The 24,863-nt window shown below is 47.6% G+C and overlaps 1 protein-coding gene across 5 annotated transcripts in view; it reads left to right on the top strand.

The window, feature by feature from the left end:
- Positions 1–24,863, top strand: part of LOC112811541 (mannosyl-oligosaccharide 1,2-alpha-mannosidase IC) — a 170,439-nt gene that overhangs the window by 32,449 nt on the left and 113,127 nt on the right. For 4 of the 5 annotated variants that reach the window (XM_073903160.1, XM_073903159.1, XM_073903158.1 and 1 more), the window contains exon 2: positions 20,971–21,067. In XM_073903160.1, coding sequence (XP_073759261.1) covers positions 20,971–21,067 — 97 coding nt within the window. Of the gene's footprint in view, positions 1–2,590; positions 2,991–20,970; positions 21,068–24,863 lie in introns of all 5 variants that reach the window. The other variant, XM_073903161.1, reaches the window with a different exon arrangement.

Here is a 24,863-nt window from a genome sequence, read left to right as displayed (position 1 = left end):
AAAGAAACAGCACAGGATAGCCTGCTGATCCACTCATCTGTTTGTTCAGCAAATACACGTGCTCCCCAGTGCCAGGTGCTTGCAAGTTCTGTGAGCTGCCACGCCTAATGATCCATGGTCTCTCGCCTTGAGCATTTTCAAACTTGTGGGGCAGTTTATAATCCAGATTGCTGGCCAGTGAGTGCAGAAGTCTTGCCCATCTCTCTGGAATCCGGCCCCCACAGGCAACAATTCTCTTTCTCCATTCTCCCCCTACTTAGCATTGATCTCAGTTTGTAATGATATATCTGGATATTTGATTGATGTCTGTCTATCTTAACAAGAATGTCAGCTCCAGGAGGGTAGGGACCCATGTCTATCTTGCTCACAGGGCCCTGCATAAGTAGGTGCTCGGGAAAAACTTGAGTAAGTGGATGAAGGGAGCATGGAGGAGGGGGATTGGTGTGGGTGAGGGGCCCAGAGGGCTTCTGGAGGAAGAGGCTTGAGCTGGCAGGATGCAACCTTCATTCTTTGACTCCAGGCAGGCGAAGCCAAGCCCTTCCATTTGCCAAGACCTTGCCCAAACATCACCTCCATTGCATAACCTGTCCTTACCCCTTCTCTGTGGGTGGATCTTGGTGACAGAACACAGCAGTTTGCGTTATAGCTTTTCTGTGATCCTTAACTTGTCTTGAGTCACAGACCCCTATGCTTATCTGATAAAAAGCATAAACCCTCCTCCCCCAGAATAATGCTAATGGTATGTGCACACCTGCACAGTTTTATGTACAGTTTCAAGGGATTCATGGATTCCAATTCCATCCATAAACCCCAAATCAAGAATCTGCTTTAAAAAATGATTCCTCATAATAACCATTCATCCTGTTCCTCTGAGCCTCCAATATCTAGCACGGTTCATGGCATATAGACCGTACTTAATGTGGAATATTATGTGGGTGAATGGGTATGTTAAAAAGTGTCCTGATCTGCCATGACCTGTTTAGAATTGAGCTAATAATTCCATTGAAGTATCGGGGGAGAAGGGGCAGCTTGAGCAGAGGACGGTAGCACTCTTGACATCATTGCTCTGTCCTGGCACTGGGAGTATGGTTCTGCCCACATCAGGAGGCCCACCAATGCTGTAAAACCATTTTCCAACTGAAAACTTAGAACATGGTGTCTGACACATTGTCTAATAATGGGACAGAATATTTGAAATTGGGCCTGTCTCAGAGAATCAGAGATTGTGTGATTCTATAGGAACATAACCTAATCCGAGGCTGATTGGGTTGTTCTTAGAGCTTCTTTAATCCTCAGAAAGGGATGGTCAGGGAGTAGGCTGCACTCCGCCTGGAGTCTAAATTAGTCTTCCAGCTCTGGGTAGAGGGTCCCAGCGTTGCAGGCTATCTGTCCTCCACATTCTTCTCCATAGTCACCTGTGCTGAGTAACTAAGTGAACCCTAGTGGTACCTCTCAATGCTGCCCATCTTCTGCTCATTACTCTCTCCCCCCACCCACCCACCTACCCACACACAAAAGGTAGTGTGAATCCCTGGCCTTTAAAATGTTCAGCTCTGGAGGCTTAATTTTTTTTTTCTTTGCTTCTGTTTTGATCCCTATTTTTCACGTTAGGGCCTTTGACAATGTTGATTTTTAGATACCAGAATATTTCAAAATCATGGGGAAAAAAATCCTACAGTACTAACATTTGTTTGGAAAACAGTTGCCAAGGAAATAGATTTTGCAAAACACTTCCTCCCAGGAGAGCTCTCTCTTTCCATGTATCCCCACATTGAACATTATTCTCTTGTGCAATAGTGGTAGGCAAAGGTACCATTGGCAGATAATTTGTCTAGCCAACATCTAATTATGAATTAAAGCCCTTGATGGCAGGTTCTCAGGTCGGCAGCCGATGGTGGATGAAGTTCAAGTGTAGTTTATAGTGCATCTGAAACGTTCTTGGACTTACAGGAATGATGGAGGATTTCTTGGCTCTGGCTATAGACTGGGGAATAGGATTCTGTAAACTCTATCAGCAGACAATGGAAGCACTTGATAGATGGAGCTGAAATTGCAAAACGTTGTTAGATTAAAAGAAAAGGTGAAGGCTCATGGGGCAGGGGCTGTGACTCAAGGCACTCACATAAGGAGATACTTATCTGATGATTAGAGTGATGGCAGCCCAGGCACCAGCCAGTGGTTCTTTGAGAATCCATAACTGTTAGACATGCCAACATATGTACGTACTGCTCAGTTGTGATCAGGCCTCACAAGCAAGGCTGGTGGGTTTAATTATCACTTGTAAGAACTTAGTGAAGAAAGTGCTGGCCTGGTTAGACTTACGGCCACCAACACTGGCAGGTGGTTAATTACAGACTTGGCCCAGGCCATGGAAGCGTAGGGTCCACGTGTAGGCGGGAGGACAGTTGCTGACAAAGAAGCAGAGAGATGGCTGTGTCTCCATTATTCCCATTTGTGTTAGAATCTATTGTACTAGCAGTAATCTTCAATTATAAAAGCTATTACTATGGGATTGATTATCAATATTATTCATTTCTGTCATGTTGCCTGGTAACATCACTTTGTGCCCAAGACACACATGTTTCTGTAGTTACAGGTTGAAGAATTGAAATCTTCCTCTCAGCCACTTTGCCATCACCAAATTATAAAAAGCTATTTTGAGAGATAGTGGAGCCCAGTCTATGGCGTGATAAATGGACCCGATCTGACGACAGCCCGAATCTTCAAAAAGACTCCATTTTAACCAGAGTAGTTCTTCACGATGCGGCATGCCTCCGTAGCAAGACAGAAGGATGTTCCTAAACAGCTGACTGTTCTCCTCTTTTGGATAACGTTCTATCCAATTACAGACCAATCTCTACTGAGGGACCCATTTTGTACATCGCTACAGATGGCGTGAGACGTGAGATGTTGTGAATCTTTAAGTTTTTGACGATGTCCAACCCAAGAAGAGATCACTGATGGAGAAAATAGGGCATTAGATACTGCAGGTAATCTGTTTGTACCTCTGTGACGTCAAGTTATCTCCATCACCCTGCTGTTTTTGAAAATGCCCCATTAGTGGAAGAAATGGTGGAGCACTATCACCAGAAGTACTCAAAATCCTTCTCCTTAAAGGTCACACTGGTGGGATTTTCAGATAATCCTTGGCATTGCTATTTTTTTTTTTTTAAGTGGGAAAGCAGCTGCTCCGGGTCTGGGGAGAGGTCATGTGTTGGGTTTCAGATCTCCAGTTAAGGCTGTAACCCCACAAAAGTGGTTATCGCTTAAAGATAATTACATTCCACGTTGTTTCTGCTAAACTCTTGAGATGGACTGATTGGCATATTTAAATCTCATCTCCCAGGCATTTGCTAATTATCATAGCCTCATTGGAGAAAAGAAAAAAACACCTAATCAAATAGCTGTTTAGAGATGCTTTGCGTTTTAAAATTTTGCTGGGTTTATCATAAGAAGAGAAGAAATGTGCCTCTGATTTTCCTCTGGTTCTTTCCCTGACCTCAAGAGGGTTTAAACTTTTAATGGCTTAAATAGCCACAGCTTATCACTCAAAAAGCATTTTTGCATTGACACATTCTGTCTCTTTGGCATCATTTCCATCCCTGCCCTCCTCTGTCTCCTCCAATGAAGCTTTCTCACTTAGTGACTTCCTATCTGTGAGGGGGCCCTTGGATTCCAAATAATGAGGCTCATCCTTTTTATTCATTTTAAGTGGCACCAGGCAGGCCCGGAGTCAGATCTGAGCGTGAACAGTTACTCACATCTTTCTCAGGTGCATAAATAGAACACCAAATCCACAGTGAAAATAAGAGGCATTTCTTCCTCTTGCCCAGAAAGAGACGCAAAGAGAGCAGCTTCTGAGGTCAGCAGGTTGAGTAGAAGCCACCCTCCTTAGAAAAGGCACCCAAGACGTTTGATTTTATTAACAGCAGCTGGAGAAGACCCCTCACCCCGCCCCACCCCCGCACCCCCACTCCCACCCCACCCCTGCCTCTGCCTGCTGAACTGATACCATTTTATGTAACTTTTTTTTTCGGCCATTGTGCTCAGAATTGGGCAAACATGATGGTTTTTCCTTTATACAGAATACATGGCTGTCAGTGACAGAAATCTCACCAAGGCCTTTCTTTTGTAGGGAATGCCTGAAAGGGCCTGTCTTTGAGATTTATGAAAGAGCCCCAGTGAGCCACCATCACCTAGAGTTGTACCTCCAAAGCAAATACAGGGAAGAGGGATTCTGTGAAGGTTTCATCAGATCCCCTGTCACGGGCCATCAGTCTGCTTGTCTCCCTCCTGTGAAAGGGTCTGTTTTGCCCGCTGGTTTACCAGGCCCCAGCAGGAAGCCCAGATCTGAGGCGGCTCAGGTGACGGAAAATCCTGGTCCTGTTGGATGCCAGAGCAGCAGAGCAGGGGCAGGTGAATCCAGTTATTTAGGATGTGTGGACTTGAGGGAGGAGAGAGCTACAAATCCAGCCAGCTGAAGACCTGCTGTGAACTTGGACGCTGATCGTTCAAACCATTCAAGCATCTGTGAAACTCTAAAGATCTGAGTTTTCTCTCTCTCCTAGTCTGTCCCATTAGCTCCTCAAGATCAGTGTCTTTTGGTTTTCATAGTTAATTATTCTTTGGTATTCTCTTTCAGGGTTTTGAAATCAAATCACTCTCTCCCGTGTGATTAGGTTACCTTTTATAACAGGACTGCAATAATCCTTTCGAGAACACAGGGTTTCAGATCAGTGCTGTCAAGGAAAATGTCCTGTGTCCCATGAATTTCAGTCTTGTGGGAGTGAGAAAACACCACCAACCCCTTATTATGTATCCAGAAGTGCCACCCTACGTCGTCCATCATCACAGACCTAGAGAAATGAAAAGAAAACTTATGTTGAGCTGATTAATGCAAACTCAAAGAGAGCTTTTGGGGTGGCAGCTACTTGGCTTGGTAGGATGAATGAGCTCCAACTCCCGAATCATCTTATACCGTGTTTATAAGGCTGAGCGGGTCTGTTTACTGCTTTGGAATTTTCTCTCCTGGGTGAACAGGTAACCTTATCAGTGGGTTTTGCAAGTCTTTCTAGCCAAAAAAAGAAACTATGTACTTTGTAATCTGCTGATGGAGACCTAAGAGGAAAAAAAGTCAAGTGCGTTTCTCAGGCTACACATGGAAAACAGAAGGAGCTTTGTTTTTCAGATACTAAGTAAGATCTCAGCTTAGTTACCATCTTGGGGGCTTTCCTCCACCATCCCCACCCACTCAGTCACCCTCTCTTCCCTCACCTTGCTGGGTTTTTCTTCATAGTGCTTATCACCATTCAGAATTACCCTGCTTGCTTGTTTCCCTCTTATTATCTGTTTCCCCACACAGGTGTAGGAGCTGTGGTGTCAGGAACACAGGGTACGTAGTAGGGGCTCGATACGTATTTTCTGAATGGTGTCAGGGGAGGGGAGGTTGAGGAAAGAACAGGAAGAGGCAAAGGTTGGAATCAGACCTGGGTTTGGCTGTGTACCCTTGGAATAATTACTGAACCTCAGTTTTCTTGTCCGTAAAATGGGCATGATACCTGCTTCCCAGAGTAGCCATGGAGGATTAAATGAGATAAAGTATACGATAACATCTGGTGCAGGGACTGGCACATGGAGGTACGTAGTAAATACTGGTTCATTCTCCAAGCCTTGATTGAAACTTTTACTGGACAAGAAACAAGGCCCTTCACAATCTCTGAGTGTCCAGTGGTTCTCAGGCCTCCTTCTTGAGTCCAGGACTGGGATCTCTGAGAACAGTACTGGATCCTCTTTGGGCCCCAAGAAGAATCATCAGAGAATGTCGGTGGCCCCACGTGGTTCTACATGGGTGTGTTAAGGAGGGGGCCCCAGGGATTCTACACCCGGAGCTTGTCCTCAAGAAATGGTGTCACCAACTAGAAAACAAGACTCCTGCCCTCCTGGAGCTTTTGTTGTCCTCCTTGGCTGAGGGCCTTCCTGTGAACCCCAAAGGCCCTGAAATAGGTCACCTGGGTTCCTTGCTGTCACTGAGGTGCCACTAGCAGTCTTTAGAAGGTGGTTATCTAGGCCAAACCTCCAGATTTCAGGTTGCATCACCTCCCTCGGAGACATGGCAGCAGGATTATTTCTCTCCACACTCTAGTCAAGATCTGTGCGGGGCTCATGCAGGTATTTTCCTTGTTTTCACTTAAATCTGTTTTTCTTCCCCTTTCTTTTTACAAAACTCTTAACATTTAGGCAAAAGAACGGATTCTGCCTCTTTCATGTTTCCAGAGGCTCTAGCCTCTGCTGGAACAGCTTTAAAGCAGGTCATCCATTTCTTCTAGCAGCCTGAGCCTTCAGGAACTGGGAATGTGGACGTTTCTTGTTTTCAAAGAGAAACCTTAGGATGGGCCATTCGGCTCAGGCACTAGGCAGCAGGCTGGTCCTTGGTTTGATTCTCTGCGTGCTGCACGCCGTCCGGAGGTGCCGGGTCAACCTTGTGTTCCTTTACTCTTTAGACAGCGGAGCAGCCTGGGGGGGATGGAAGGGACACACAAACTTTTGAATCAGCCAGACCCCCGCTTCAAACACCAGCTCTACCACTCTGCATAGCACAGGTGTTGGGAAAAGGAGCCGCTGATCTCATCTGGGAGGGTTTTTGGGTGGGATGTGGTGTGCTGTTGTGGTTAAGAGTGCAGGCTTCCAAGTTGTCCTGTTGCGTCCATGGCCTGGCTCTGTCGCTCTTTGCTCTGTGTCCTTAGGCAAGGTAGCTAACCCTCCAGGACTTGACTGCATCATCCTGTAAGACAGGGGTACTAACAGTAGCCCACCTTGCAGGGCTGGTGTTGGATGAAATGCCTGTGAAGGGCCTAGACCCGCGCTCGTCACATAGTAAATGCTCAGCTCATGTCTGCTACTGGATGACAGAGGTAATGCATACAGCCATTGTTATTACTCATGAGCTGTGTTGATTTCCTCTGTTTGGCCAGCCCCTGGGCTAGGGGTTGGGGATGTTTTGATGAACAGGTCACAGAGTTCAAGGGCAGGGGAGACAGACTCAAAAGAAATTATGACCATGCTGAAGTGTTAAGTATTACCATTGATGGATAGCCAGGGGCTGCAGGAGAATAGTGAATTCCAGAATGCTGGTACCCATGCTCCAGAATATCAGAAGTCCTTACGCAGAAAAAGAGCCATGATGGAGAGGGAAGTGCATTTGGAGATTTGGTGGTTTGTTCATTCACTTCTTCATTGGGAAGTGCAAAGGCCCTGAGGTAGTGGATTAGTCGCCTATACAGTACCAAATCATACAAACTCAGTGACTTGAAACAATACAAATTTATTCTCTTACAGTTCTGGAGGTCTGAAGTTGAAAATGTGTCTCATTGTTATACTACATTCCTTTCTGGAGGCTCTGGGGGACCATCCCCTTGCCTTCTCCAGCTTCCGGAGGCACCTACATTCCATGGCTCGTGGCGCCTTCCGCCATCTTCAAAGCCAGCAAAGGCCAGTGGAGTCTTTTTCACATTTCACCGCTTGGACACTGACTCTCCTGCCTTCCTCCTTTCTTTCTAAGGACCCTTGTGAGTACATTGACCCACCTGGATAATCCAGGCTAATCTCCCCCATCTCAAGGTCAGCTGATTAGCAAGCTCAGTTTCATCTGAAACCTTGATTCCATTTTACCATACATACTCACAGGCTCTGGGGATTAGGACGTGGCACCTCAGGGGCCATTATCTGCCTACCCCAGGCAGGACGGGGCTGTATGCGTTTGAGGCATTGTCCAGAGGCCCCTGTGGTGGACACACAGAGATTGAGAAGGGGTCTGGGGAGAGGCCAGAGCAGGCCTTTCAAGCCTGGAGCCTTGGGAGGCTCTCCGAGGCACTCACACAGAAGAATGGCATTTAATGATTTACATTTGTAAAGGATCAGCTCCAGCAGTTGGAGAGAGGGGGGAAGTGGGGTGAGAGAGAAAGCAGGGAGGCTGGCTGATGTTCGGGGACAGGGGACTGGGAGGGGGGTGGGGAAGGAGGTGAATTACAGGAGTGTGTCAGAGATCTCAGTGACAGTATTGCTGGATGTGAGGTGTGGAGGAGGCGACTCTGGTCCTGTTTCCTGATGGGAGGAAAATGATGCCCTTGGACCCCGCGGCTTGCAGTCCCAGGTGCTAACGCTGACCCGGAGTTTTCCATGTGCCGGGCACTGCGCTGAGTGCCTTGTGTTGCGATTCATCCGTGTGGCACCCATTTGAGGCAGTTATGCAATTGCTCCACTCTATGAGAGGCGGTGGAGGACTGTGGCCAAGAGCACAGACTGCCTGGGTTTGAATCCTGGCTCTGCCACTGACTTGCCATGACGCTGGGGCATGTGCCTCAGTTTCCTTATATGAGAATAGGGGTAATGATATACTAATGTTATAAGGTTAACGTGAGGATTAAATGAATTAATATATGTGTAGATCACTGGTGACTCATGGGAAACACTGGGTAATCATAACAGTATCAGTATTTTTAAACAGATGAGCTCATTGAGGCACAGAGAGGTTAAGTATCTTGTCTAAGGACACACAGCTGGGGAGAGCTGGGATCCAAAGCCAGGCTCTTAGCTCCTATACCTTGTCGCCACCTCCTCGAAAGTGCCTGTCAGAGCCGTGGTGAAAACTGTATGTGCTCATACACACAAAAGCCCTTATCATGTTTGGCACATGGTATATGTTCCATAAATGTATGTATGTGGAAGTGCAGGGTTTTTTTCTGTAAAATGGGGGTGATGACACCCACCCTGTCTCACTCACAGGTGACCATAAGGCTCAAATGAGAAAGGGAAAGCACTTTGGAAATGGCAGAGCTACCTGCACATAGGTGGGTTTTGTACTAAAATCCTTCAGAGGGCCTTGTTGAACCGTTTCCCCCTGGCAGTTCACTCACAAATGAGCTGGGGTCTTCCCTGCTGTCATTCATCTCTGTCCTCCACACCCCGTCTCCTGGTCTTCCCCCTCACACCCAGTCAAGGACAGAATAGAGGAGCGGGGAGGAGCCTTCACTTTGCAGGCAGGGAACCAATCTCAGTGCAGTGGCAGACCTCAGACTTGCTTGTGATCTTCCCCATCAGCTCCTTTTGTCCAGCTGCAGACTCTGTACCAAGATCAAAAAGGTATCTCATAGAGTGTCTTGCTCATTCTTGCTATCCCTTGTGGCCTCACATTTGGAGCTCTTCTGTTGTTGGGCCTTTGGTAAATCCTTGCTGAGTCAAAGCCACCGGGCAGTCGGTGTTTCTGTCCCAGCATTGCCCTTTCTTCATGATCCTCGTGACATGAGCAGCCCAGGGGAGCTTCCCTGTGTTGTCACCATCCTTAGGCATTTATTCAACATGTATTCATGGAGGGCCTCTATGTGCCAGGCACTCTGCTAGGGGATGGGGAGCAATAGTGAGCAATGGAGACTACGTTCTGGTGGGGAGAAATAGATACTAATTAACGAGTCACACAACTAATGTAAAATTCTGGCTTTGATGATCTTCCATAATAGGGGAATTTGCCTTGATCCAGGAGGCTAGGATTCTCTAGGACCGAGATGTGAAAGATGAGTGGAATTTGCCAGGCAAAAAGAAGAGAGGGGCGTGGTCCAAGGAGAGGTGCTATCATGTGCAAAGGCCCTGTGGTAGGAAGAGGTGTGGTTCTTTGAGGAACCGAAAAGGAAAGCTGGTGTGGTTAAGGTAGAGACAGGGAGGATAAGCTGAGGCTGGAGGCATGAGTGGGTGGGACTCTGCAGGGCTTGATGAGCTTGATGAGTTTGATCTTTATACCTGATAGAAGTGTTGAAGTGTGTGTTGGGGGTGGAGAAGAGGTATGAGTACATTTGCATTTCGAATAATCACCCTGACTACAGTGTAGACAACAGTGTAGGAGGCGGGAGAGGACCCCAGCTGTAGGCCAGTTAGGAGGCTGCTGCAGGAGTCCCATGAGAGATGGGAGTGCTTCAGATTAGTGTGGCGGTGTGGGGAGAAAAGAATGGAGGGATACTTAGTCAGTAAATTAATAGGGTAGTGAAGATCCTATGGCTGCTTTTTATTGAGCACATATTATGTACCAGCTGCTATGCTAAACACTTTTCAGAGATTATTTTATTTACTCTCAGGATTATTATAAGGATTATATTCCTGTCCTTATTTTACAGATGAGGAAACTGAGGCTCAAAGAGTTTAAGTCACTCACTCAAGGCCCCACAGCCAGTAGGTGACAGAGCCCTATAGCAGCTTCTCAAAATTTAATGTGCAATTGGATCCCTTGAGGGTCTTGTTAAAATGCTGGTTCTGATTCAGCAGGTCTGGGATGGGGCCCAGGATGCTACATTCTTAATATGCTCACTGGGTATGCCCAGCTTCTAGTCCCTGGACCACACTTCGAGCACCAAAGGGCCTATCTCCAGGGCCCAGACTCTCAACTGTGGTGCTTTAGAACAGCTGCAGATGAGGGAAGATTTCTGAGACTGCTCGAGTCTGCAACCCCATGGGCAGGATGTGGGAGAGCTGTCTGGACCTCGGATAGGTAGGGAGTGATATCACATTTTTATTTCCTACATTTGCCTTTCAATATCTCAAGCAAACCCAAAAGTGAAAGGGTTGGGGGCAGCACCTCCCCCTTCTACTCTCCACCCCACCCCTCCACCGCTCCACCCCTCAGCACAACCAAATCCCACCTCTGTCCAGCTTCTGAACTAGACCAGGGACTATGTGTATTCACGGGTGTCTCATTAGCGGTCACCAATCAGATCATGCTGTGAGGCGCTGATAGATGGAGGTAGATTGAGGAATCTAATACTGATGGTTTTTAGGGACCAAGCTGTCAGCTGTCTCCCTGAACTGTGCTGAAGGGGACGGAAAAGAAAACCCAACATTCTCATCTCTGTGTGGTCATTAGATCCCAAGATCATCAGAGACCAAAATCGTTTCCCTCTCAGCCCCTGCAGATGGGTCCAGACGTCACTGCTGGGAGACGCCAATAAGGCTGAGAGTCATGGTGCGAGCACTTGTCTCTTAATGACTGGGAAAATCCATTTCCCATCTTGGCAGCTTTGAGAAGTTGTGACGATGGTTCTGGGTCACTGCCAGGCCTGATCCTGTCTGTGTGGGTTTTCTTGACCATTTCAGTGATTACTCCTTCCTCCCTAGTTGCCCCCAAAGAACTTTCCAACACAAACTCTCTCTTAGTTTTCCAGTCCGGAGGCAGGCTGCCAGTTAGCCCATTTCCTCCCCTCCTCGAATGCGTTCTTTTTCTCCTGGTTCCATTGTTCTGGGGCCCTTGAGCCAGGCTGGGTGTCCGTGCCTGGGCCATGCAGTGGATTCCAGTAGCTTTTCTCCGGAGAGAATTCTAGAGCTCTGAGACAGGTAGAAAGAACATCTTAAACAAAATAATAATGTCTACCTCAGACAAGTAAATATTTTTCATTTTAATATTTTGTGTCCGTGTAATTTGTTCAGGTGGACAAGAACGTCTTTTGTCTGAGAAGAAACGGAAGCGATGTCTTAGGATTCCGCTCCCATTTGCTCTGCCCGTGCCTATCATTGCAGCTTTGTTTTCTACCTTTGCAGGACTCAGCAAAAGGAAGGCTTTGTGGTCTATTGTTAGGTATTCTTTGAATCTATAAATCACAGACTGCTGGAAGGAGGGGCTTCTAGAGACCATCTAGAGCCGCCTTCTGTCTCCAGCATGGACACGCACAACGACTGCCTGTTGTGTATTTCTGGAACCCATTGGGGGCAGAGGTATCATTTCTCTTGGTATTTGGTTCTCATGTCTCTTGGTTCTTGTAGTCATGTTCTTGAGTCCATCCCAGATCCCTGTCGCCATGGCTCAGGCTGTCCCTGCTCCAGTCAGCTGCGTCACTGTCCTGGCCCACGTTCTTGGAGACAGGACCGTCCCCATACTGTGAACTTCTGTGTCCTGGCCATGGCAAATCACTTCCCCCGTCTGAGCCTCACGTAGTTCTTGTAAAATGTGGCTTTGGGAATAGAGAATGTCTTTGACACTCAGATTCCGTTTGACTCTGAGATTCTGGCTCTGTGCTTCTGTTTACGTTGTTTTTCTTGCTGGTTGGTCTTCTTCTCCCTGACTCCCAGCTATAAAAAGCCTTCTTCTCTTTTGTCAAACCTGGCTCCATCCCGTCCGCTCCATGGCCAACCACCCAAGCACACTCCCTTCTGACTTAGGAGTAGCACCATATCATTTCCTCCTTACGCTTTTCATTCTACCAGCCTTTAATTTTCACATTACAAGTATTTCTAGATACTCATTATAGAAAATCCAGAAAATGTAAGTCAACTAAAAGGAAAAAATAACAACCACTAAACTTCTTACTATCAGAGATAATCACTGTCAGCATTTTGGTGTATTTCCTTCCCATCGTTCTTTTTTTTTTTTCTTTCCTTCTTCTTCTTTAAAATACTCATACATGGGGGGCGCCTGGGTGCCTCAGTCATTAAGCGTCCGCCTTTGGCTCAGGTCATGATCCCAGGGGGCTGGACTCGAGCCCCACATCGGGCTCCTTGCTTGGCAGGAAGCCTGCTTCTCCCTCTCCAACTCCCCCTGCTTGTGTTCCTGCTCTCACTAGCTCTCTCTCTGTGTCAAATAAATAAATAAAATCTTTTAAAAATAAATAAATAAATAAAATACTCATACATGGTCCAGTAGGTTTCACACTATATAATTTGGTGCCCTGCTTTTTCACTTAATATTATACAAATAGCATTTCGTATATCACTATGCACTTGGGAACAGGTTTTATCATCTATTTAATACTTTACATCTCATACTTTATTGAGCTCTTGCATGATTATTTCTAAATGACCATAATACCTATCCTGTCAAGACCACTAAACTACCCAAACCAAATGGATAAAGTGTGCAAAGAGCTACACAAATATAAATGACTATTATTTAGTTTTATCTCCCCAAGTGCACTACATTACTGTATTGTATAACAAGCTTGTTATATATTTTTCCATTCACCAAGTTGTGCATATTGATGGGCAAAACAAGCTGTCTGGATTTACTCTTTAAAAGGGAACATACATATTAATAACTTCTAATTTTTTCCCAGCAATTTCTTGGAGACTCTGGCCTAAATAACTTATTTGAAGTGCAGAAAAGGGAGTGTGCACGGAGATGTTCATTGTGGCATTATTTACAATAGCTGCGAAGTAGAAATCACGGAAATGTTGGATTGTATGGGAGGAAGGTTAAGTAAATGATGCTGAACCTATGTGCTAGGCTATTGTATAGCTCTTGAAAATGATGTTTGCAAAGACTTTGTAATAAAATGGAAAATGTTTATGTCAACATCCCTGGAAGAAGCAAAGATGAATGGGAAAAGAGTAGAAAGAAAGACACCAAAATGGGAATGGTGGTTATAGTATTTGAATAATGGGTGGTGGTTTTCTTTCTGCTTTTCTACAGTGAGCATCTATATGTTAGATACATTAAAAGAGAGAGATCTACTTTATTTTTAAAACTATTGTAAAGGTCAAATGCAGAAGAGGGAAGTAGAGGGCACAGAACATAGCTCAGGTGAGAGGAGTGACCCAGACATGGGAGAATGGGCAGGGGGCTGAGGCCTGGACTGAGCTGAGACTTCTGGAAAATACCCAGAACCACGAAAGGGAACTTTATTTTTGTAGTGGGAAGAACAGAGTAAGGATGGGCACCTCATTTAAACATGGTAATGTAATTATAAAAGGAGAAACCAAAATTGCTAATTCCTCATTTGCTCTATCTTCTGAGGAGAGCCTGTAGGACAGGCCTGGAGAGGGGGCTGTGAACGCCCAGCAGGGCGTTTGTGGAAGGGTGGCTGTGGGAGGACCTACGGAGAGACCGGCAACAGGCACATTCTGACATAATTTATAGAAGTGGAGGGAAGCAGAACCTTGTAATATAGAAATGTGGGTAAAAATGGCATCAACTTCCAGCAAAGTTCCCTATTGGATTTTTTAACTTTTTTTAAAAAAGTAGGCTCTACCCCCAGAGTGGGGCTCGAACTCACAACCCTGAGAACAAACATTGCATGTTCTACCAACTGAGCCAGCCGGGTGCCCCTTCAATGGGTTTTTTTTAAAAAATGATTTCAGATTTGTAGAAAAGTTGCAAAAATCTAACAAAGGTTTCACATTTACCTTTTACCCAGATTCCTCAAATGTTAACATTTTACCCTTTGCTTTTTTCCTCTCTTGCCACACACACACGTACATGCACACGTGCACACACTGTTTTCTGAACCATTTGAGAGTAAGTTGCAAACATAATGCCTCTAACCCTTAAATATTTCATTGTGTATTTCCAAAAACTTAGTGCCACTTTTCTACATAACCACAGTAAAACCCTTAAAAGAAAAAATTAACACTGATGCAATACTACCATCTGATTCCTACACCCCATTCAAATTTTGTCAGTTGTCTTGACAGTTGTCTTCATAAAAATAGTAATTGTTGGGCGCCTGGGTGGCTCAGTCGTTAAGCGTCTGCCTTCGGCTCAGGTCATGATCCCAGAGTCCTGGGATCGAGCCCCGCATCGGGCTCCCTGCTCCGCGGGAAGCCTGCTTCTCCCTCTCCCACTCTCCCTGCTTGTGTTCCCTCTCTCGCTGTGTCTCTCTCTGTCAAATAAATAAAATCTTTTAAAATAATAATAATAATAATAATAATAATAATAATAATTGTTATTGTTATTTCTGCTCCAGGATCACATTCAAGTTCACGTGTGGCATTTAGTTCATCATGTCTCTCTAGTCTCCTTCGATCTGGAAGAGTCCCTCAGTCTTTCCTTTTCTTTCATGACCTTGATGTTTTTGAAGAGTGAAGGTCAGTTGTGTTGTACATGGTCTCCCAATCTCAGAGATCCTTCCTCATGATTCAGTTTAGGTTTGCATTTTTGGCAGGAATACAACTGAAATGAAGGGGAGTGCCCTCCGCGTGTCATATCAAGCGGCATATGACATCGATTTGTCCCTGCTAATAGTTTTTTAAAAATATAATTAACTTTAGGGCACCTGGGTGGCTCAGTCAGTTAAGCGTCTGCCTTCAGTTCAGGTCACGATCCCTGGGTCCTGGGATTGAGCCCCACATTGGGCTCCCTGCTCAGTGGGGAGTCTGCTTCTCCCTCTGCTCCTCCCCCCTGCTCATGCTCTCTTTCTCTCTCAAATAAATAAAATCTTTAAAAAAAGATTTATGTATTTTTAAAAAGATTTATGTATTTTTAAAAATATATATAAATAACTTTATTGAGATCTAGTTCATGTACCATAAAACTCACCTTTTTTGAAAGTGTAAAATTCAGTGGCTTTTAGTATATTCACAGAGTTGTGCAGTCCCCAACATAATTATAGAACATTTTTCCTCATCCCAAAAAGGCCTCATTCCCACTAGCAGTCATTTCCCATGTCTTCTTTTCCCCAGTCCCTGGTGATCACTAACCTACTTTCCGTCTGCATGAATTTGCCTGTTCTGGGCATTGCATAGAAATGGGATCCTACACTGTGTGACCTTTTGTGTCTGACTTTCAAGGTTCCTCCCTGCTATAGCATGTGGTAGTATTTCATTTCTTTTTATAGCTGAGTACTATTCCATTGCATGCATATATATTCTACATTTCTTTGATGCATTTATCAGTCAATGGACATTTGGGTTGTTTTTCACTTTTCAGCTATTACAAATAGTATTGCTGTGCATAGTGTGTACAAGTTTTTGTGTAGACTTATGTTTTTTATTTTCTAGGAGATGTGTCAGAGGACCCCTAGGTTCAGTGATTCACCAGGAGGGCTCACAAGACTCAGCATTCTTGATTTGTACTGTAGGGAAAGGACACAGAAAGAAATCAGCAGAGGGAAAAGGGGCATGCAGGGAAGCCCAGAGGACATGAGGCCAGCTTCCAAGAGTTCTCTCCCAGCGGGATCACACAGGGTACACCGAATTCTTCCAGCACTGAATCGTGACAACATGTGTGAGGTGTTATTTATCAGGGAAACCCATTAGAGACTCAGTGCTAGAGGTTTTTACTGGGGACTGGTCACATGGGTACCATTTTAGCACATACCAAAATCCTAGACTCCCAGAAGGAGAGCAGGTAGGTACTCAGCATCACAGATTGTACAGGAAACCACCCTCACCAGTTAGAGGATGGTGGGGACACCCGTGAAATCCTCCTTCCCAGACACCAGCCAAGGACCAACCTTGCAGGCAGGCCTTTTCTAGGGATGGAAGTCTCTGGCCAGCTGTTAGTTCTTTTCTGCACAGGTCCATAGGAGTGGAGTTGCTGGGTCCCATGGGAACTTTTATTTAACTTTTTTTGCCAAACTGTTTTCCAGAGTGACTGTACCATTATCATTCCCACCAGCAACGTATGAGGGTTCCAATTTCTCCCCATTGTGGCCAACACTAGTTATTGTCCATCTTTTTGATTATAGCTTCCCAGGAGGCACTAATAGGTTTTTAAGTTAGTGATTTGCAAGCATTTGGAACAAAAAATGATGATTTGTAGGAGCCAAAATGGGTTCTCTAAGAATAAATCGTGCCTGTCTAACCCCTGATTTTCCTTTTAAAAAAAATGCAGCAATTTATCTTTTTCTGTACTAGCTATGGTAGGGGAGTATTTTTGTGTTTCAGCCCTGTCCTTCACAGTATCTTCATGTACAAAAATGGAGACACGGGGGTTGTATTGATTGGTGGGTTCCTCACTTGATGACAGGTGACACTTAAAATGCAACATCCAGGAGGAAAGCCTCTGCTGCAATTTCTCCAACGCTGTTCTCAGGCCCCCTGTTTAGTGTGTCTGTCCAAAACTCCAGGGGGCGAGGGGAGGAGACACAGATGGCTGTCCTATCAAGTTTGCAGATTACCCAAAGCAGGCAGACACACGCACATTGAATTATAAGATCTGGTTCCAGAAAGATCCTGACAGCACAGAATGGTAGGCAGAGTCCTACAGGATAAAATTATTAGGGACAAATGGCAAGTCCACGCCCACAGGATCTGGTCCAGATGTAACCAGGGAGTGTCTGCACTTTGGTTTCTGCTCATTAACAAAAGTATAGCCAACCATAACAAATGGGCAACAAAGTCTCGGGGCACCCCGGAAAAACATGATGATGTGTGGGTCTGCGGTTTCAGGGAATTCAGAGATCTGCCAGGAGGGGAACTGTTGAAGGAGCTGGGCTGCTCAGTGGGCCAACAGACAGCCTAAGGTGACTGGAGAGTTGGCTCTCCCTGTCTGAAGGTCTCTGGTATAAAGGCAGTATGAACTGTCTTCTCCATGGCCCATAGGGGAAAACAGATTTGGACCGATTAAGGAAGAATTTTGTGAAACTGTAGTGAAATGGGCTGCTGGGTAAGGTGGTGAGCACCCCATCACTGGGGGTGTTCAAAGAGGCATTACTTAATCTTTTATTAAGGAACTTGCATGGGGCAGGAGGTTGTCTGGATGACCTTTGAGGTCTTAGAACTGCCTAACACAAAGCGAGGGTCTGTCCACCTCTAAAGCCCGGTCCAGGGGTCACCTAAGGCACGTATCGCCAGCTCCAGAGTGAGATAGCTTTTCTGTGGTTCCTCCTCTTCCTATGCCCATCAGGACGCTTGGGTACCCACTTGAGACACACACTTGCCCTCTCCTTAGTGCCCCTGTTGCCCAGAAGCCTCTCCCCTCTGACCCATTACCTATCCTACCCAGGACGTGTGTGGTCTACCAGTCTGCCAACCATCTGTTAAACTCTACAGCCATTTTCTTGTTTTTTGTGGGGTTTTTTTTAAGATTTTATTTATTTATTTGACGGAGAGAGACACAGTGGGAACAGGAACACAAACAGGGAGCAGGGAGGAGGGAGAAGCAGGCTTCCCGCAGAGCAGGGAGCCCGATGCGGGGCTTGATCCCAGGACCCTGGGATCATGACCCAAGCCGAAGGCAGACGCTCAACAACTGAGCCACCCAGGTGCCCCCATTTTCTTGTTCTTATAGCCATTCAGCAAATATTTAGTGAGCACCTAGTATGTGCCAGTCGCTGGTTGAGTTGCAAGACATGCAGCAATGACTAGGGGCTGGGGGTGGGGGGACGACTGTATAAAAGCTTGACTGCAGGCTGCTGTGGGCTGTGGCATCAGGAATGTGGGGAAGGAGTGGGGGCCTGACTCAGGCGTGGCTGGGGAGGTGGCCTCCTGCAAAAGTGCTGTTTCAACTGGGATCTGAAAGAAGATAAGCAGTGGGCAAGGAGGTAGAAGGTGGGGCCAGAGTAGCATTCCCACTGGGGCTCTAGCCCAAACTGTAGCTGACACAGGACAGGACACCGGGTCGGTGGCTTGCTTAGGGTGCTTTAGGAAGAGAAGTAAGGACTGCCTGGCTGGGGGTCTTTTCCTGTCTTCTGCTCATCCAGTGCCCAGGTTGAGCCACTTGTGACCCGAGATGGGAGACACAAGTGTGTCCGGGCGGAGGCGGGGGGGGGGGGCGGTTTGAGAGCCACTCTGGCTGCCTTCTGAATCCAGTCCCAGGTGGCAGAGGGATTATTGGTGCCTTCGTTCCCCTCCGCTGATGTGGATGACTGAGGTAACGGGCCCCGTTCCAAACGTCTCCACGTCCCTGCAGTGGGAGCTCCTCTGGGAACATGTAGATAACCTACGATTCTCCTAATTACTCAGGTACACCCACTTCTCTCTCTCTTTCTCTTAAGCAGGACGGGTTTGGAGGGGAGGGTGCCGTCCTCCCCCTTCCAGACCTCTCCTGCTGTCATTTATGTTTTACCAGCCTCCTGCTGTTCTCCCCCACACACCGCAACTCACATTGACTTAACTGAGGGAGACTCCAGATAAGAGAGACTGAGGGAGGAGGCCAGTCCCCCTTAAGCACTCATACCCGGCAATTAGTTTCTGTTATTGCCAATTCAGGATAAGTAGAAAATAACAGAGGAATGGAACTAGGACTCAAAGCCCGTGCCAAGTGCTTGGCATGCGTTACCATGACATTTGCATGTGTGTCACATGGGAAGCCACATACCAGGCCGAGCACGAGGGTAGGGTCGGCCAGCCTGGGAGTTGAAAGAGCCTGGTTCTAGCCCTGCTGGCTGTGCCGTCCTGATCACTTCCACGGCTGAGCCTCAGTTTGAACATCTGTGAAGTGGACAGGTGCTGCTGGATCATTCTGCCATTTCACGGGGGGCGTGGGCCGTAGATTTGTCACATCTGCCCTCCTGGCCTGTGTATTTGGGCCGCAGCGGCAAGCACAGCAGAAGTTACGGTCCAGATGTGCCTGGAAGAGACTGCTCCTAAGCCTTGGCGCCCAGAACGGCAGAGCATGGAGGATGAGGGTGGAGATGTCCAGAAGGAGGGGGAAGAGGCATGGAAGGCAGGCCGGGAGATAGAAGGAGAAAAGTAGAGTGCCAGACAGTGTCTGGAGGTGAGGTGAGAAATAGAAATAAACACGTGTACCAGATCCGCGGTTCTCAGGGGTGGCCTGTGGACCAGCAGCATCATGTGGGAGCTCGTTAGAAAGGCACGTTCTTGGGCCCACCCCAGACCTGCTGAATCAGAAATTCAAGGATGGGGCTGACAGTCTGATTCAGTAAGCTCTCCAGGTGATTCTGATGCCTACAAAGTTTGAGAACCCAAGGATGGATGGAAGGAGGAGTGGTGGCTGTGGCTTGGGGGACCAGACGGGGATTTTAGAGGCTGAGGAGGGCAGAGGACTAGTGCTTTTCAATCACATGCTGTGGCAGGTCAGAAACTGAGTGTTTCCAGCTACTTTCTTTCACGGAAACCTTTCAGGACTGGGGGCTAAACCTTTCAGCAAAACAGCCCCTATTATTATCCCATTTCAAAGAGAAGTCCACTGAGGCTCAGAGACGTTTAGTCACTTGCTAAGGTCAAAGCAGAGGTGAGATGAGAACACAGACGGCTCTGGCTGCGAAGCCTGAGTTCTTTACATGACACCAGCTGCCTCCCTGGGCACCAGGCCCCCAGCTGTGCCTCAGCTGCCTGCCCTGCTGTCACCCAAGCAGCCTGCCAGGCAGAGGCAACAAGGCAGCACCCTAGAGAGGTGAGCCCGGGGGCTGGGAGAGCAGGGCTAAGCTCACGTGTCAGCTTGCATTCCTCTGGCCTCTAGGCTAAGTGCGATTGGGGGACCAAGGTGGCTGCGTGATGTTCCCTAGGGACTGACATAGTTGCCTTAGTGTATGTAGTAAGCACTCGTGCACGGACTGGGGCACAAAATTGATAAATAACTCATTGCTGCCTACATGTGCCAAGCCCTGTGCTGGATGCTGTGGGGGAAACTGAGGCAGGCGTAGTTTCTGGCTTTGAGGAGCTTATGGTTCATAGCTCGGGAAACAAAAACTGGTAAGTGAGCAGCTGGGGTGCTAGGGAAGCTGGGATGGCCAGGGTAGGTCAAGCCAAGTGTCGGAAAAGTTTGGAGAGACTTGTGGGGACTTTAGGGGACAGAAAAGAGGCTTTGGGGACAGACTTAAGGTTTCGGAGCCACAGGGCATGGGTTCGGTTCCCAGCACTCTCACGGACTCTGGGTAACCTTGGACAGATTACCTCAGGTCTCTGCCTCGTCTCCTTATCTGCAGAACGGAGCCAATAATCCCTAGCCCAGGGGATTGCTTTATTAGATTATACCAGGCATCATTCAGTGAGGTGTTTCCTTCCTTTTAGAAGACCACTTTAGGCCAGAGCAAAGCAGGAAGGCTTCATGGAAGAGGTGGCTTTTCACTTTGGCACTGAAGGATGTCTAGAATATATTTAGTGCTTTCTGTGTCTTCTCTCAGGCCTCTGTGGGTAGACTCTGGGCTCGTGGGGTCGTCACCATGAATAGAACTATGTGAGAGGAAGTCGTCTTCCTCAGTTTGGAAGACTATTTTTTAAATGTGGTTTCAAATCCTGTTGCGGAGGGCAAAGCCAGGTGGCCAGTGCACATGGTTGGGAATTGCCATCTCAGGTTCTGTTTCCTGCTTTTTCTTGCAGATGATGCAGTTCGCCTGGCAGAGCTACAAGCTTTATGCAATGGGGAAAAACGAGCTCCGGCCACTCACAAAAGACGGCTATGAGGGCAACATGTTTGGTGAGTTGGTGCTGGGGAGAACCACTGCCCCTCTGGTGGCTGAGTGGAATTCAATTTTGGCTCTTCTCCGCCCCCCCCCCACCCACCGCTGAGTTGTGTCCCTGTTTCCCCATACCTGGGAGGCTCCCAAGTCTGAGTTCTTTCTGGGCTATTGAGGCTTCTGAGCCTTCTAGGTTTGGGGAAGCCAACACGCTTCCCTCTCACTTTACACTCTTTGTACGCACTTAGCATCTGTGTTTTAGAGCAAACACACTTGGACGTGTGACTGGGGATGGTGAGGAACGGAGACCTGTTTCCAAGGAGCAGGTTTGGAGTTCTGAAGGGCACAGAGGACTGGGTTTAAATCCACTCCCCCAAGCATAGCTCTTAGACAATCTCGGGTGAGTTCGTGGAGAAACGGAACACGTTTCTGATGAGGTGGGCACGTGTGCCGCCTTTAGGGTCCTGTGGATGCGTCTTGCATGCTCAGCTGGTGGACGGACAGAACCGTCACTCATCAGGGAGCGGCACGGGTGCTGCCTCGTGTCGGCAGCTCCTATGTGACCTGCCGCCTCACTTGCTCGTGTCTCTTCCCTTTCCAGCCACGGGTTCTCCTAACTCGAAAGCTTGTCTCAGCTGGAGAGTCTGCAGAGTGCCTTATTGTGGGCACGGCCTCACATTCCAAATTTAACACCCTTCCAAGTCACCAGCTCTCCTCTCGGCAGGCCTTTCTCCAGAAAAGATGCCGGAGGCGGCCTGGCTTGCTTCCTCCCTGAGAGACAGGAGTTGTCCGGGGCTGGAGACAGAGATTCACCTGCTATGTTCCTCACTACTTAGAGACACAGGCTCCTGAGGTCCAGAACCAAAGAACCAAGCCAGATGAAAAGTCCCAGGAAGATCTTCGAGGCAGATTTAAAGGGATGGCCCCCACATGTATGGTCTTGGGGAAAGTGCTTGTGTTATGGGAAGAGGTACACGGGACCTGCCTTCCTCCCTCTAACCAGTCAGCATCACATCATTTCTGGATGTTCAGATAACTCACTCCCCTTGGGGTGTGTGTGTGGGTGGGTGGGTGTGTGGGTGTGGGTGTGTGTGTATGTCTATGAGAGAGAGAGAGAGAGAATTTTGGGTAGCTTCTTTCATTTTTCTGATTATCATAGGAACATAGGGGAAAAGAAAAAATATCAAAAAGTGGAAAACAGACAAAAAATAACTCATCCTGCCACATAGATGCAGCCTCTGTTGAATCTTGTTCATTTCCTTCCAATCTTCTCTGCTTTTTTCCCTTCGATATATAATTTTATGTCCTCTCTCTCTCTGGCTTAATGTTACATCATAAGTGTTTCCCTAACTTACTCAAATTTTGTCATAAAGAATGTTTTTAATGGTTGCAGTTATTGCATGGATATGCCATAATTCATTTAACCATCCTGCTAATGTTGGACAGAAGTCGTTTCCAATTTTTTGTTATTAAAAATAATTCAGCAGTTGTCATCTTTGTGTATAAAATATTGTCTTAGGATAGATTCCTAGGGAGGACTCCTGAATCAGAAGAGAGGAAGACAGATGTTTCTTTAACCTCAAATATGAAATGTGTGGATTTCTGTCCAGGAGCCTGCCTGTCTTCTCTGTCTTGGAACACAGACGTTCCCCAACGTCCCTCATCAGACCTGGGGAAAGGGGGCCCGTGTGGGCCTCACCACAGTCTTTGGAGCTTTGGCTACTAGTGTAAATCTGGGATGGAACCATGGAGGCTTCCCCCGCCTTCTAACAGTTTGCAGATATTCAGGGAATTAGTGGAAGTCAGGGGAGCTGATTTCTGAAACTGCACGGCATGGGCATAGCTGTTGCTCAGACCATCCACAGGGACAGAGGGAGCACCATGGGGAGCATTATAAGTAGGCCTGGGCTAAGCCACGTCCTGTTGTGTAAAATTCCTCAGGGCTGTCCTTTGCATCTCAACTCTTCAGTCCCTTTTCAATCACTAAACCTGATGGAGAAAGTGGGCAGCTAGAATGATGGAAAGAAACTTGGACCTTGAATCAGAAGACCTGGGTGCAAGTCCTCACTCTGTCCTGAGCTGTCTGTGTGGCCAAGTCTGAGTCACTTAACCTCTATGGCCGCCTGCTCATTTGTCCTTCATACTGGACTGCTGTGAGAGTACGTATGAACACGCAAAGGGCCAAGTATGTGTGAGTGATTTACAATTTACAGTATAATACATGCAGTCAGCAGTTGCCCAGGTGAGCCCATGGGAAGTCCTGAGGTCCCCTGGGTGTCTGTCTCCCAGAACAGCTACTCCCTTGGGTGCCCATTATCCAGTGCCTGCAACAGTCCCGACAGTGAGACAGCATCTTTCCTCTGCAGATAGGAAAGGGGTCACAGTGGGCGTCTGGCCCCTGGGAAAGGAGGATGTGCAGGGACCCGGGGAACTGGGCAGGGAGAGCTGGTCTCAGTTTTGTCTTTCACTCAACAAATGCTTATGTACCACTTCCCAGCTGTGTGACCTTAGGCAAGTCATTTCTCTGGGAGCCTGAGTTTTTCTGCACAGTGGTACTAATGAAAACATCAGAACCCCAGCCTAGGGCCTGCCTGACACAGAACCTACTTAATAGGCAGTGGCTATGACCGTGGTTACCTACAAATGTGTCTTATGAGACAGAGGCTTATGGGAAAGCACCCAGACGAGGGGGTTCTAGTTTGAGGTAGATCCATGAGGGGCTTCAAAGCCAGACTATTCCCAAAAATAGAAGTAGGTGAACTGGCCTGAGTTAAGCTGCTTGTCACCCTCCCCCTTCTTTTTCCAGACTCATGTGGGCTGGTAGGTGGCATATGGCTGGGCTCTGGCCACTGCCATCCTCAGTGACTTCACTGTAAACTGAGCCCTGCCGGGAAGGCCAGATGACAGCAATGCCCCCCCCACCTGGCTAAGCTGTTTGGACATGGGCTTTAGCAACCCCCTGCCCAGGCCTGCAGGGCCCAGAGGGCTGCATACGGGGAAGAGTCACGAGTTCATACTGGTGCCTGACTTTGCAGTGAGAACATCAGGTGCCAAGCCTGGTCTCCTGTGCAGCATTTCACTAAATTGAATTCCCCTCCCAGCTGCCCGTGAACCCCTTCTTGAATCTGTTCTCACTCTGGGAGCAAGACTGCCGAGTAAGGTATCTCTCAAGCCAGTTTTTGTATCCTTAATGATTCAGAGTCAAAGTGGCTTCCTTTTTCCTAACCTCTGGCTCAGCAGACCCTGTCATAAAATGTTCCCAAGACCCCAGGGCTGCGAGCAAGGCCACAGCCTGCTCCTTGCCTTGTGGCCCAGGCCATGGCAGATCCCTGCCTCGTTCCCCTTCCTCTGAGACGTCACTCAAATGTCCCTGTTAGCATCCAGCCAGGTGTGGTGGGCAGAGTGTGGACTTTGGATCTAAGCAGGCCTCAGGAGAACCTCTGTGTTGCCACTTAGTAGCTGTGTAGCTTCAGACTGTGGGGTGGGGCAGGGCCCATGGTGACAGACTGGAGATGGACGAAGGCCTCGCCCGGAGCCAGGCCCAGAGCGGGCACTCGATGGCAGCGTTCTGATCACTCATAAGTTCCAGGGGCAAGTCTGCCACTTGAAGAACGCATTTGGGGGCGGGGGGTTGGGGGGGAGGAGAGGAGGCAGCCGTGACACAGCCGGAAATGCCACAAAGCACAGTGGCTCAGTACACAAAGGCCCAGCTTCCTTACCTGTAGGAAGGGCTGCTGCTGGGACTTGGAAGGACAATAAGTAAGCCGGCTGAGGAGCATGGACTCAGGGGCCAGATGGCTTGCATTTGCATGCTGC

Source organism: Callorhinus ursinus, unplaced genomic scaffold (assembly GCF_003265705.2).
Source record: "Callorhinus ursinus isolate GAN/ISIS: 27379988/994484 unplaced genomic scaffold, GSC_fseal_2.0 scaffold18, whole genome shotgun sequence".
NCBI lineage: Eukaryota > Metazoa > Chordata > Mammalia > Carnivora > Otariidae > Callorhinus > Callorhinus ursinus.
Note: the sequence above shows the minus strand (reverse complement) of the source record. Positions and strands in the feature narration are given on the sequence as shown.